Source organism: Macaca mulatta, chromosome 4 (genome assembly GCF_049350105.2).
Source record: "Macaca mulatta isolate MMU2019108-1 chromosome 4, T2T-MMU8v2.0, whole genome shotgun sequence".
NCBI lineage: Eukaryota > Metazoa > Chordata > Mammalia > Primates > Cercopithecidae > Macaca > Macaca mulatta.
The window spans coordinates 5,561,333-5,576,467 of NC_133409.1; the positions used below are offsets into that span (position 1 = coordinate 5,561,333).

The 15,135-nt window shown below is 47.0% G+C and overlaps 1 protein-coding gene across 7 annotated transcripts in view; it reads left to right on the forward strand.

The window, feature by feature from the left end:
* The window catches only part of RPS6KA2 (ribosomal protein S6 kinase A2), a 452,599-nt gene that overhangs the window by 317,306 nt on the left and 120,158 nt on the right, over nt 1-15,135 (forward strand). For all 7 annotated transcript variants that reach the window (XM_015137669.3, XM_077999204.1, XM_015137670.3 and 4 more), the window contains one exon: nt 8,909-9,025. In XM_015137669.3, coding sequence (XP_014993155.1) covers nt 8,909-9,025 — 117 coding nt within the window. The remainder of the gene's footprint in view (nt 1-8,908; nt 9,026-15,135) is intronic.

Here is a 15,135-nt window from a genome sequence, read left to right on the forward strand (position 1 = left end):
CCTTGTGCTGCACACGTGCCATGGGTTAAGCAGCCGCCGCCATCACTCTGCCCACCAGAATGGCCTCTTCGGATCCTTCAGCATATCATTTCCATTTGCTAAGATGTTATCAATTTGAATAATTCATCCTGATTTGCAGTCTAACAATTTTGCTCTGCGGGCTCTCATCCAGATCACAAACACCGTGCATGACGAGTCGGCCGCCGGCACCACTGCCGGGGAGCAGGGACTCAGCCGCCCACCTTTCAGAACCGTTTTGGGGATGAGACTTTCCCCATCACCCCATCAGTTGTGATATCTATTGCCATGGATTTGGTGGACCATTTTTTAAAAAATCCATTACTTAAGCAGCTTTTCCTTGCAGAGCCCAAACTGCCTTCCTCTAAGTCGGTGGTGTTACAGTGCTGTAGAGTAAGTTGGCCCCGTGCACGCTGCTGTTTCAGCTGCTGGAGAGGAGGACGCACGTCACTGGCCTCTCTTACACCAGCAAGCATCCCTCTACTGGGTGTCTGAACGGTCTGATCAATACAGCCTTGCGTTTTTTCCTCAGTACACTTGAAAAAGAAACTAATTTTGTCTACTTGCAGGGCTGAGGTGGAAGGATCACTTGAGCCCGGGAGGTCGAGGCTGCAGTCAGCCAAGATCGTGCCATTGCACTACAGTCTGGGTGACAAAGTAAGACTCTGTCTCAAAAAAAAAAAAAAGAAAAGAAACTAACTTAGTGTGAGAAGAGCTCAGAGTTCCCAACAGCTGGGCACTCTTGGGATGTGCGTTTTCTTTCCATCCCAGTTGACTCAGCATTTTTTATTCTGCCTAATGGAAACATCACAGCCTTCAGCAACTTACTCTGGTAAAGAACATTCACCAACATGTTGCTTTTGACAAAGAATGAGGAGATCACATTGGAAACATGTAGATAACTGAGTATGGGAGAAGATGATATTTGTAGATTCTATTTTCCCTTTTCTGCTAAAGAAATAGGAAATTTGTCCCAATAGGTCTCACTGGGATATGACTGTAGTTTTCATGGTTATACTGATGATGTAGTTTATTATGATATAGGTTTTTCCACTTGTGATTTTAAATCCTGTGTTATTAGTTTTCTCTCATCTCTTGGTGCAGTTTCATATTATATATCTCAGAGACAAAAAAAAAATGTTAGTTTTCCAAGTCAGGGTGACACACTAGCACAAATAATGTCCCATTTGGTGCACACCAGGCATGCGTCCTGGTATCACTGTCACCCTCTGTGGGTTTTTACCTGGCATTATTTTAAAGTCGTGCCAAATAATACAGATGTATTCAGCCCCTTTAGGCACTCATCCCACTGCCCAGACCAGAGATGGTCCCATCTAAAGCTGTTCCACGAGGAAACACTGTGGCTTGACCTAACCTGCATGCGTGTTCCATCTGCCCCGAGTGTGAGGCTTCTCGGAGATCGTTCCCACGCATCTTAATACACTCATGTCAGTCAGTAGCTACTGTCTCATTCCCTGATGCTAGTAATGAGTCTTTATAAAGCAAATCATTGAGGATACTTTTCAAGATGAAGTGGAAGGGGTCTTGCAGCCATATACCTAAAACAGCGTGTCAGACACCAACACCCCAAGCTTCCGTGACAACTTCACACTGACGTTTCCTAGAGAGGTTAAGGATTGGAGGGTTTATTAGAAAGAGCACACCCATAGAATGGCCGGTGTCAGGACAGGGAGCCCATGTGTGTGCAGGAAGCCCTGGCTCTCCACTCTTTGCACGTCTTTTCTGTGGGAAGGAGGCCCCTGCAAAAGTGGCGCTCCATCTGCCAGTCACCGTTTATAAGCACAGCTTTCAGAGTCCAATTTGCATTGACTGTGATTTATAAAAATACCAGCAGAGACTGAGGACTGAGAAGAAGGGAAGGGAAAATAATCCGCGGGAACAACAGGCAATGAAGGCGAAGGCAGAAACAGTGGCGGGGTGGCAGGGTTTAATTAAAACCAGAGAGGAAGCGTCCTGGGGAGGTTCCTGTCTCCTCAGTCACTAAAGTAAACAGGGACGGGGTGGGGAGGCAGAAAGGCAAGTTTGAATAGAAAGAGAAAAGAAAGGAGAGAGATGCCAAGGCTGGTTTTGCTGCTTCTCCTCCTTTCTTCCCATAATCTCTGTCCACTCAGTGCTGCTGTGTTCTAGGAACCTTACATTATTAGCCCAGCCTCAGTTCCAAGGAGCTTCAGTGAGTAGCTTAACGGAGACTTCTCCCCGAAGAGGAAGGGAGCCCCAGCAGCCAGCCCACTCCTGGATTGTCAATGTGCGTGCAGTGACTGCAGTGACTACTCTTGGATGCTAAATCACTTTCTTTGGTCAGAAAAACAAAAAGCGATATTCTAGGGTGGACGAGAACACAGAACTCAGCGCTGTTCTTGCACATTGCCTTCCCTCCGCGGATTCTGCGGCATCCATTTGAGCATCGCATTGAATAGACGCAGTTCAAACTCTGAAAATGACCAGGGTTGAAATGGAGACCTTGTCTCACTGAGCCGGCCTGCCCTCTATCAAATGGAGAGGGTCACACTCCTGAAATTTCAGCGCTTCTATCTGCGATCTTGACATGGCATCCGGTATTTTCCTTTCTCTTTCCTTCTCCTGCTTCCCTTCCTCCTATGATTTTGTGGCAGATTTATTCCTCTTAAATTAAGCCATCTTTGTTTCACCTAGATTCCAGCAGGCGCCCATGTCACCAGCCTCATTTCCATTCTTGAGGGTACTGGTTCTGCTGTACTAAATGGCTCACTTATATTTAGCTTTTTAGAAATGGAAGGGAAACTTTTTGTAGAAATGGTTTCCTAAGGAATTGATTGGACAGATGCAGCTGGTCCCATGATTTCATTTCACATTTGCTCACACCAGCAAAAGCGGACACATTTGCGGAGACACAGAAAGGGCACTTGAAAGAGCAGAGAAGGCCCCAGAATTCGCGAGCCATTACTGCTCTAAACATCCTAGGCCCTGGTCAGAATGGAAGCAGCATTGGCGGGAGCCTGGGTCCTGGACCTCAGATGATCTGAATTCTGGTCCCTTGAATAGGAAGATGCCCAACCTGCTACATGGGAGATTTCTTCTGGTTCTTAGAGTCTGTGGTTCAAGTGTCTAGCTATTTTTATTTCATATTAGCAATCACAAAAACGGCCTACTGTAGGATTTTTGTTGTGGGTGGCATGTGTTCACTGGTGCAGCCAGCTTTCCTGGTAACCAAAGGCCGAGGACCCCCGCGCTATCGGAAGTCGTGCCGCAGATGGCGCTCACTCTCCGGGGACTGTTCCTGCACAGACTCCCCTCTACTCTTGTCAGCAAGTGTGCTGCTGTCTTTCCTTTCCAGAAGAGGCTAAAAAGCCATTTAGTGAATCTTCTCTCCCTTTAAAAGCATTCCTGAACTTCCATTCTAGCGGCATGGTAGACTAGGTGTGGCCAGCCCTCATGCGAAACACGACTAAAAGTCCTGGATCAAGTACCCCTTTAAGAATATTTAAAAGTGTGAGTGAGCTGGGAAGGGAGTAAGGAATACACAGAGGCCAAACCCTGTGTTAGAGCAGGGAACCCGAGAAGGAGACAGATAAAGCCAGCTTTCTCTGGGAGGCCAGGTGACAACCTGGTGAACTGGAGCTTGGCTATTCACAGCCTCACAGGGCAGGGGAATTGGTGACAAATCCCAGGGCTGGCCCCAGGCAGACCTCTTGCCCCACTGCCTGCATAAAGCTGGGTCTTTAAGGAGCTCCATCCCAACGTAAGAAAAAGCCAGAACAAGACCTGTCTATCTCACATACGCACTCACGTATGTGCATTCCACGGGTACACATGTGTGCACACACACATGCACACACTCAGGACAGTTGCCTGTGATGGGCCTCTAGAACTGGACCTCTGGGAGCAGCCCCTGCTGGAGATTGAGATTTGAGAGTTGTCAGTGTTTATTTACATGGTATGTAAAGCCCTGAGACAGGACGAGGTTCCAATAACTACATGGAGACAAAAGGCCGGGGACTGCGCCCAGGGGAAAGGTGACCTTGGCAGACACAGAAAGAGGGGTAGGTGGTAGCGAACCTAGGGGAGAAGGATGTACTGGAATCCAGGTGAAGGGAGTGTTTCAAGCAAGAGGAGGTGAATAGCCATGCCCAGTGGTATGGAGGATAGAAATTTGGTCACTGGATTTAGCAACGGGTAAGATTTGGATGACTTGAGAAGGGCGCCTTTGGTGAGATAATGAAAGTCAGATTCTAGGTGAAGCCAAGTTCAGTGATTCCAGACCCAGGAGGCCTCGCCCAGGACCTGGAGTCTGCATTTTAACAAGTTCCTTGGGGTGATTCTGAAGCAGGTGGGCAACATAGAACATTCATATGTTCAGAACCTCCAGGACACAATACTGTTCTTGGGCAAGTGTGTCTGGCTTTTGTGCCTTGAGAAAATGACTTGCGATGCGGTGCTCTGTCTTTAAGCCTTTATACGATGCCAGCCTCTTTGTCACCTGGGATTCAGGAGGGACTCCACCAATGCTACCCTCAAAGCCAGACTCTTGTCCACCTGCTCATCTGTTCATGCCATCAGCAGCAGAGCAGTGCTGGCTTGATGGGACCTGTGAGTTGGAGATAAGGTGCTTTCCTTGTTCTTTTCCACATTTTCATAAAACCACCTGTGTAATAATATATTCTGTTGTTATTCTGGAAATTAATATCCTACATGTGAATCTGTGATTTCTAGAATGACCTCTGTCCTTTTTTGGAAATAACGTGAACCCTTGCCTATTTTGTTTCCTGTGTCCTTATTAATATTCTACAATATTAAATTTTTTGCAAAATTTTAATTTGCACTTTTTATAAATATGATCCCTTTAATGACATGAAGAGCAAATGATTCAGAACAGAGGAAATGAACCAAGAAAGTGACTTTGGCCCAGAGAGAGGCATGCAGGGCCACAGTGGCCGACCTCCCTCGTCTTTCTCCCTGTCGCTCCCGCTTCCCAGCCGCTCCTATCAGCTGCTGAAATACCTGCCCGGGACTTCTTGTAGTCGTTGGAGTTTTGAGTGTAGTTCTGCAGGAATTTAAAAAATTCCTTGTCACGATTTATCACATTCAAACATTATTTAAACAGTTTATACCTCTAGTTTTTCTTTCTCACATTACAAAATGTTTGGAATCGTTGCTTATGGAGCTAGCACCTGATCATAGTCCCAGCTCCCCCTCCCAAAGCTCTCAAGTTAGCTTTAAAAATACCATTTTATAGGAGCTGTGCTGAAAACCACATGCTCCTGCCATGGATGCAGCGGATTCAGGAACAGACTTGATCTTCCTAAGGGATTGCATGCAAATCCTCATCAAGTGCTAGATACAATTACCTGCCTCGTAAAACAGAGAAGACACATATTTCAAAATGAAATGTGAATAACATTTTCATGCCAGTTGCCCCTTAGGGCAGTTGTCACAAAGGGGTCCAGAAACCAGGACCGTCCAGAGACGGTCGCCATCAGCAGTGCCCAGGCCTGTGGTGCTGGGGCTTCATCTGGCTGTTTCCTATTCACACAGACCCCTGAGTGCGCGCCGAGTCCATGGAACACCAGATCTTGTTTTGATTTGTTTTGTTTTGGTTTTGGGGAAAGTGAAAAAGAAAGTTAAGCATCCTCAGACGAGTTCAAGCTAAAATGTCACTGCGAAGGCAGCACTCTGAAGTCTAAAGGGTGACACTCTCGGGGATATTTTCCCATTGACACTTCAGATGCTTTGCTGTTAAAAACCTTACTGATTTGAAATGAGAAATTAACTGTATTGCAATATTATCAGGGAAGAAAACTGGAGTTTTTCGTGTCATTTTAGGAGATGAAATTAGGTACGTACTTCAGGTACGTTTGCTCTAAATACTTTGACAGCAAGCATCTGCACAAAATTTGAAATGTTATGAGATATCTGCGTCGAAGGCTTTGATTCGAAACGTTAAAGAAATGACTCAAGAAGGCAACCTTCTGCAGTGGAGGTGGGGGTGTGGCATGGACCGGGAGGCGGGAGGCAACAGGGGATGGCAATTCGGATGTGCGTAGGAAGGCGTGAAGCCAGCCTAAAAAGCGGGCTGACTGGGAGCGGGGGGACACCCATGGGAATCCCAAGGTGCCAGCATCCGTGGCCAGGCGGCATGGTGGCCTGGATGCTGTCACTCTTGCCACAGAGCCCAGTCCCACAAAGGTGTGTCCCACAAAGGCAGTGAAGGGGGCCAGGACCCCTGGGACTGCATGAGCTCATTCACCACAGCTGTGGGCCTCAGACCCTCCACAAAGAGCTGCTGAAGAAAAAGGAAGGAATGGAAATCTTTAGGAAACATACACAAGGGCTGGGAAACGTGCCCCAGGAAAGGGTGGTGGCTGCAGTGTGAAACCTCCCTGACCAGCTCGTGCCTCCCCTGCCCCACACCTCTGGGCAGTGTTGAATTTTACTTGCTGTTCTGCAGTGTCGCCGTTGCCATGCTCACATTACCAACATGAAGTCACAGAAGGATGTGCTTTGGGGGTGATTCCTTTTTTCATAGTGTGGGCGTCGCCTTAACACAGCTGCATGATGGGAGCTATTTTGGGAGGGAGGCTGGGGTTTGGATGACTCAAGTGCATGCTAGTCCTGTAGGTAGAGGATGTTAATGGACACATTGTGAGGAAAGTGTTTTAGTAACAGAAGAGGAGTATTTTGTTGTTCTTTAAATGACAAATCGTCTGCAATTTCTTTCTTCCTTTAGTAGGTCAATGACAGGAAAAGATAGCATGTATGTTTCTATGGTGAATTTTTTTGAATTTGGTCTCCTGGCTTTGTTTTCCATGCAGGAAGCCATCTCCAGCAGCCACGTGGAAGGTAGTGGTTCTCACAGGCAGTGACACATGTGGATCCCTGAGGGTCTCGTTTTTCTCTGTCCCTTTCCATAAACCAGGAGATTTCACCACAAAAGCTGCACAGTCTCCAGTGGCTAGCATGGTCCTGCAATTCTAGTAAGCCTGTGCTATGAAGGGAAGAAAGACTTAAAATGTGATGTTTGCTCACAAATTAGCATCTAAATATAATGCCCATTGGCTGGGCTGTGCCTCTAGCATTTTTACTTACTCATTCAAGAAGTAATTATGAAGCAACAAAATTGTAATTCTGCATCTTCCAACTGCACTCATATGAACCTCAGGATGGATTAAACAGAGTCAATTCTGGCTATACTCATTGTTTTCCCAAACAAAAAAAAAAAAAAACCACTGTTTTTACAAAAATAGCAAATAATCCTTGACGATATGGAGACGGAAGTGTTTCCTTTAACTGTGAGAATGGAAAAGCCATAGATACCTGTGTAGGCCTCTAATCCGCTGTGAGTTTCCACGGCTCAGACACCTCATCTGCTTTTACATGTGCCTCTATTTGTAACATGGAGGTAAAATGGCAAGATTTATAAGTAACTGTTTTGAGAAACTGAATTTTTCAAACATTGTCATGTAAGTTATTGCTATTGTGATTTCATTTGAAAGTCTTCACTCTTAGACTAGAACAGAGGGTGGAAGCACTTGGCTTCAAGGTCAGTCCTTGATGAGAAACCCACCTCTACCACTTCCAGCTATTAATGTACAATCTGAGTCTCAGGAGAAAATCTCCACTTCACAGTTTCTTAATGAAAAGAAGCAATGATGAATGAGAGGCTCCTGGTTCCCAGAGCACACTATGCATATAATTCCTGGTCGCTGTTTTTGGATGTGCGTTTTAGCCAGCAGTTTCTGAAGTTTTTAGCCCCTCACCCTGTGGTAAAACTGTAGAAAGGGATGTACGAATGTACAGATAGTGGAACAGAAATCTCAGAGAAATACAGAGAGAAATTCAAGGAACAGTTGGGCTCGAATGTCTCATGTTGGGAGAAACACCTCCTTTCCAGTGTTCCATTTCCAGGGCCTGGCACTTGGGCAGATGGCCTACCCCTTTACAAGGGAAATCATGTGACTCTGGGGACAGGAAGCTCTGTGATGAAAATTTGTAGTGTTTTCTGTCAGTGTTTTCACTTATAGACTCTTTCTCCTACAGGGAAATCTTGCTTTCTGGGCTGGTGGAAAATCTTACCTGACTGCTTCTTCTGAAATATAACCTGTAGGATGGCAATGACATGTTCTTCGCATTAGCTTTGACAAACATACCAGGGATAGTGTGAATCAGGAGAAGGAAAACAAGCTGTCTGCATTTTCCAGACCACTTCTCCATCTAGGAACCCATCAATGTCCTTTTGGTGTCATTTTGTTCCGTAGTTGCTATATTCATCGTACCAGAACTTCTGCCCACAAATAGATTTCTTTGAGAGTCCCCTTAGATTTTTCTGAGGTCCTGGTAAGACCAAATGACAAAAGTCCATGGAGAAAAGAAACCGTGAAGGCCCACGGGGTGCACACGATAACCACACATGTCACCAAGGTGATTCCATAAAACTAAACGGGCCGGGCGTGGTGGCTCACACCTGTAACCCCAGCACTTTGGGAGGCCGAGGCAGGTGGATCACGAGGTCAGGAGATCGAGACCATCCTGGCCAACATGGTGAAACCTTGTCTCTACTAAAAATACAAAAATTAGCTGGGCATGGTGGCGGGCGCCTGTAGTCCCAGCTACTCGGGAGGCTGAGGCAAGAGAATTGCTTGAACCTGGGAGGTGGAGGTTGCAGTGAGCCGAGATCGAGCCACTATACTCCAGCCTGGGAGACAGAGAGGAGACTCCATCTTAAAAAAACAAAAAACAAAAAAACCCCAAAACTAAATGGCGTCTCCACTTTTAAACACCAGTTCTAAAATCCATAACAGACCCAGCTCATGGTAAAGTCAGGGAAGGAGGGAGCTGTGAGCGACTCAGAGGAACTCCTTGCAGTGTATTTCTCACCCATGCTGCTCTCTTGCAGGAGGAAGGCATTGTGAAGGAGATTGACATCAGCCATCATGTGAAGGAAGGCTTTGAGAAAGCAGACCCTTCCCAGTTTGAGTTGCTGAAGGTTTTAGGACAAGGATCCTATGGAAAGGTAAGTTCAGCCCTGGCTGGCTCTTGAGTCTCATTCCTGAACACAAAGGACACCTGGACAGAGCCCCTCTGGATGGAAATTGCAGGCAGTCCTCACCTGCAGGGCTGTGATCATGGGAACCTGGACAGTTCAGAACCGGGGCCTCACTTTGCACAGCCAGAATTCCAGTGGCATATGGCTGGGCCGTGCCAAGTGAGGACATGTGCTGCTGGAGCCATCACATGCACATTTGCTCCCTCTCTATAGCCTCCCTTGGCTCTTGGTAAATCATCGCCAAGGTGAGGAGGGTTATTGACCTGAGCCAATGTATCTTTGAAAGTGCATTCTAACAGCTGTTTTCCCCAGAGAAAGAAAAAATAAGAGAAGAAGAAAAAGAAAAGAATCAATTCCTCTGGATTGGGCACAGGAGCCAGGAAGGCTGGGGTCTGCAGCCTGCTGCCGTCCTCACCCTGCGTGATTGCCTCATGAAGCCTCAGCCTCCCCACCCACTAAATGGAGAGGATAAAACCTACTTTATACAGTTGTTCCATGGAGTAAATAGGGCACGAATCCCACCCAGCCATTGCCTAAGATGTATTTATGTAGTGGAATTGTTCATTTCCTTTTTTTCCACCTTCAAATTGTAGCAATAAAAGCTAATTTCTTTCAGGAAATGAGAAATAGTTAACTCTTCATTTAATGCCACATCCACATACAGCAATATGTCAATAACGCTCTTCAATTACAATGACGTGTGACTTACTCCAGCACAATGCTAATTTCTCTGCCTCCTTGGGTTAGCTGTTAGAAATATATAGGCTCTGACAACTTGATTTCTAGAACATAAGGGCCTGAAATAAACCGTGAAGCCAACCGTTCCTTACATGTAAGCAGAACAGCCCTGGCTCTTTAAAGTAACTATTTTTGTGTGGTATGTAGACATTTACCAAATCTTTGCATTCTTCACATGACTTTGTGCCAAAATGCATGTGGCTCCTGTTAATTTAAGTGTAGAATGAATAGTACGTTAGTGTTCTGGATAATCCTACAGACCGCATGAACTGGATTGTTTGCAAAATTCATCTTTTGTCATGCTTGTAATGCAGAATATCTTTTTCTTTTTCTCTTTTCTACATGGTAATGTGGAAGGAACGTGTGTTTATATGATGTATACATAAAATATGCTCGATTAAGCCATAGGAAATTACCAGCAATATTTTGGGCCTAAAAAAGTTTCTATTTAATATGGCTAGTTCGTATGGCGTTTATGAAATAGAGGGATGAAGATTTCAGTTTCTCACAATGTTAAATAGCCATTACCAAAAAGCACAAAATCACAGAAGGCAGAGCCTGTGTAATGTGGTAGTGGAATGCCTCACTATTAATTAGAAATGTAGAGAAAAAAGAGAGAGGAGAGTAATATTCCTCCATGATTTGAAAACAGAGACAAGCAAGCATTCTTTCCTTTTTCCACCTTTCAAGGGTGTTGCCCATGTGTTGTTTCTTGAGAACAGATTCCACCTGTGGAAGCACAGAATTGGCCGAATCGTCTTTATCTGGAGGGAAGGAGTGCTGGAGTATGTCCCACAGGGGAGGCCCAGGAAGTGTCTGGGGGGCTTTGGTTGACTGGCTCTGTTACAGAGTGAATCTTACCAATGTCCTCCTCAGAAAACTGGGGTATTAAAGATGAAAGGAGAAAGGCTTTTCCAGCTCCCTCGTTCAGATTTCAGATTTTGAATTTTAATTTTGCTTTAAAAAAACATGTTTTGGAAAACAAGTGAAATCATGGTGTTTGGCAGAATCCCGTTGGAATGATAATGTTCATAACACTCTGTCCCTTTCTTTTCCAGCCTTTTCACCACTTCTAATTTTATCTTTACTTGTGTCTTTATTATATGAGGAATAAAAAAGTAAAGTTTCAAGAACAGTAGTAGGTAGGGGAAAGAGAAGGATGAGATAGTGGCAGCGCCCATGGGTGTCTGATGTCCAGGGATTACGGAATGGGCCAACTCCGGTAACGCCTGTTCAGAGCTGGTTTGAGGGGCAGGGCAGCAGGTCCAGGCTGCGGCTGGCACGGCAAGGGAAGCTTAGGTCTGCTTCATGGATTGATGCAAGCTGGATTCTGGAAAGAGGAGATATTATTCTCGAAAGCATTGCTCAGACATTTCCAGGGAAAGTTGGAGCTAATATCAGTCACTAGAGAGTCACAGATACAAATTGTATTTGTCCACATCGATTTGTTTGTGGTGAGTTTTTTTAATTTAAGCAGAACTGATGACAAGAGGGGGAGAAGCTGTGTGTTCTAATGCCCCATGTTACTGTATTCCTCCTCTCTACATGCAAATAACACAACCTTATGCAAGAGTCGTCTTCCCTTTTGCACCTACCAGGGACAGAAGGACAACACTAAATTTTCTCATTCTGCAGAAAGCACCTGTTCCTCAGGTGTCCACCTCCTGCCTCCGCTCCAAAGAGCAAAGACCTGGCGTGAATCTGGACATGACGTCCCAGGGCAGGCCTGGCCTGGGAGCCGAGTCCTTCAACAGGGCTCATAGTCGCCTGTCACTGAGCCACTCCATTCTTTCTCTCTTATTTAATGATGACACTGGAGACGCAGAAATGGATGACATGCAGTTTCTTCCCTTTAGACTTTTGCACTGGTGCCAGCTCCTGACCTCAGACTGCGCCAGGAGCCATGCGAGTGACTTGTCCCGTTGCCTGCCTGTGTGAGCCGCGTAGGCTCTCCGAAGTCACTGCTCTTCGCCTGGTCAGCCGTAATAAGCTTATTCCTGTGGCAGAAGCCGCACTCACCAGCAGCAGGGAGGCGTCTCTGAGCTCTGAGCTCAGTCCTGCAAGGCGAAGCCATCATGATTTCATTGCTATCTAGAGAGCAGGTCCATGGGTGGTGCTTGGGACCAGAGAAAAGCACAGAAAAGAGCCTTATCCTCAAAATGAAAAGCAATTTCAAGCTTGAATCAGGAAAGCAATGAAAGATGGTGAAGCTTGTTCAGTGTTGAAATGAGGGGTGCAGACCCAATGTTCCCTGCGAGCTTAGAAGAGGGAGGTGTGGGAACCACCCCCGGGCTGGGAAAGTGGCTTTGCCCTGGTCCCACCTCCTCACCTGCTCCTTATTTGCATAAGTGCCAGGGGTAGGATAGGAAACCTCTTTTCCTTTAAAATATTCTGGAGAATGAACTGTAGGTTATGATTCCTGCATTCTAAAAAGGAACCAAACCAAAGTTTTAAAAAAAAATCCTTGCTTTCTATGACTTTGCTGGTAGCATGATAAGAACAGGTCTTTAAATGTCTTCCTTTTGGGGGCAGTTGTTACCCAAAACTCCCGGAAGTGCACGCGGGCATTTGGCTCCCACTTGAAGGATCTTGCAGCCCAACAGCAACCTTCCAGTTCTGAGAGAGAGCTGAGAATTCTGCTGAGGGAATCAGCAGATCACGGTGATCCATGACATCGTGAGGCAGTTCAGAGTGACATCACACCTGTTGCCAGGTCGCGGTTCTCGCAGAGCCTTTGCGATGCAGCACAGCAAGCTGCTGGAGAGGCAGTTCTAAAAATGAAATGAGGGGGCACACACAGCGCCCACTGGGTTAAGTCTTAAAGACCCAGTGCCTGCGTTAGCTCAAGGTTACAGTGTTGTTTGGGAACTTTTTCCACTACATTAAAATTGATCTTCAGTGACAAGAATGACAGCAGAGAGGGAGAGGGAACTGCACGCCGCCCAAGGGTCAAGATCCCTGCCGCAGACCAGCAAGTTGCCGCACTCATTACCGGTATCATTTTTGCATTTTTTGCTGTATTTTGCTGCTCGTTTCAAGGTGCCGTTCCCCTCTGCTGGGTCCTCTGCTTATGAGTCGGGCAGCACCTGCTGCAGGAATTCGCAGTAGCTGGCGCCACAGAGAAGCTTGGCAGACATTGGTAGGATGGAGTTTTTCCCGTTCCTTTAAAAAACAAAAGTAGAATTCTCTCTTCAGAACAGACAAGCATGAACATTAGCCGTGACCATCAGTCATCTCGTCTTTAAGGCCTAACATACAAGAGAGAAAAGTTTCATGTGTCAAGACCTATGCAAAATTTGACATCATTTAAACCAAATCTTAACTGGCAGCTGCCCCATGCGGACTTGGTCTTCAGTTTAGACTTGAGTGGAATGGGGCTTCCTCTGCTCTTTGAGTTTCTACAGTCATACTTCTTATGGGTGAGGGGTTGAGTGCAGAGGTATAGAAAGTACAGACCCATTCAGGATATTCCGAAGGCCGGACCGTCCAAACACAAATCCTTCATGTACTTTGCTTCCTTTTTCTTCAGAGTTCTCCCTTTTTGAAAGAAGGAGTTTGTTGTTTGCAAGCTCTTGGGCTCAAGTGATCCTCCCGCCTCAGCCTCCCGAATAGCTGGGCCTACAGGCACGCACCACCACACCCAACTAGTTTTTACTTTTATTTTTACTAGACATGGGGTTTTGCTATCCTGCCCAGGGTGGTTGCAAATTCCTAACCTCAAGAGGTCCTTCTGCCTCAGCCTCCCAATGTGCTGGGATTACAGGTGTGAGCCGCTGAACCTGGCCCTTTGTTTTCTGATTATAAGAATGCCTAATTTTGGGAGCTAACGTGTCAGCTTTGCCGTAATGGAATGGATAGATTTATCTGTCACCCAACTAAAGTCCACCATGGGCTGGAGCAACCGCCCATGGCTTCCATCTTCCACACAGTGACTCAGTGACCAGGTTGCCCAGTTTGTCCCACACTAGGTGTCCGCAGTTGCCACGGCAGGGAGTGGCAGCTGCAACGTTTTGCACCTGCTCTTCGTTGCCTAGGCCAGGAAGGCGCACTCCTGCCCTCGCTGATGTCACTGCCCGACTTACCTGCAGGATGCCGGAAAAAATGTGGCGTCCCTGCCATGACCACAACTGTCCCTTGTTCCACCCCCCGCCCCCTGGTCTTTTTTGGGACCCAGGTTCCTGTCTGCCAGTGTGGCCTCTCCAGCACCGAGATGCTCACGCAGCCTTGCCCAGCTCCTGGACTCCTGGACTGCGCCTGCCTCCTCCCTGCACTGTCCTGGCTGGTCCCGATCTCCACAGCACCACTGACCAAGTCAACCTAGGGACATCAGGCACACGGACGGGCTGGAGAAATGAAAGGAGTTGCATCAGATGGAAGCTAAAACTGCATGGCGTGTGACTTTTCCGTGATTCAAAACAGAAGATCTCAAGAGTTAAGCAATAATGATTTATCTCTGCAAAACTCCTGTCCTCAGACCACTGCCTTCACATCTCTACCTGCCTGTCAGGAAGCTTGCCCACTGCACAGAGGGAGCACCATGAGCAGAGTCCTTCCATTTGCAGTAACTTCCAGGGTTATAGTGGGTGTGCCACCAACAGCCATGGGACCCCAAGCCCTGAGAAGGGCTTGTGCCTGTGTCTCCCACCACAGTGCGTGTGAGAGTGACGCCCCAGCTATCGCCCCAGGTCTGCATCACAAGCTTGTTTATCCAGCTTTGGATACACGCACACACACACTCTACATCTCCCAGAGATGAATATTAACTGTTGATGACGGTATAGTCCACAACCCGGGGAAAGAGGGTGTGCCTGTGACTTTCTGGGACCTAATTGGGTCTGAGAGGCAGCATTTCATTGCACAGGATGATGCTGTACTGTCCTGCACCCTGGATAGGGGTGCTAGGGGTGCTTTCCCATGGGCATTGTCTAGAAGATTCCCCGCCTGGGGAGGGACTGTGATTCAGTAATGATGGTGATCGGGATGGATGGCAGGGCAGCAGTGAGGTCAGGAGTCACTTCAGGGGCACATGGTGAGAACGTGACACTCATACAGCAACTCCGTGAATCCTCGTGCCTGTGCTGGGACCTTGTGTCTTCCCGGTCCCTCTTTATTTGTGCCTACAGAATTGATGCTGGTTGATCTCCCTCCAGTTTGGCTGCCCCGGCAGCCTCTGCTCCTAGAGCCCCTGCATTCAGTGTCTAGACATTGCTCCTCCAGTCTGTGGGGGAACCAAGAGTGCAAAGGTCCTGGCCATGTCCCTCTGCCCACGGTAGGTGAGGCTGCTGCTCCACACGGATGCTCACTTGGGCCACCTGGAGTTTCCATGGAACTAGCACATC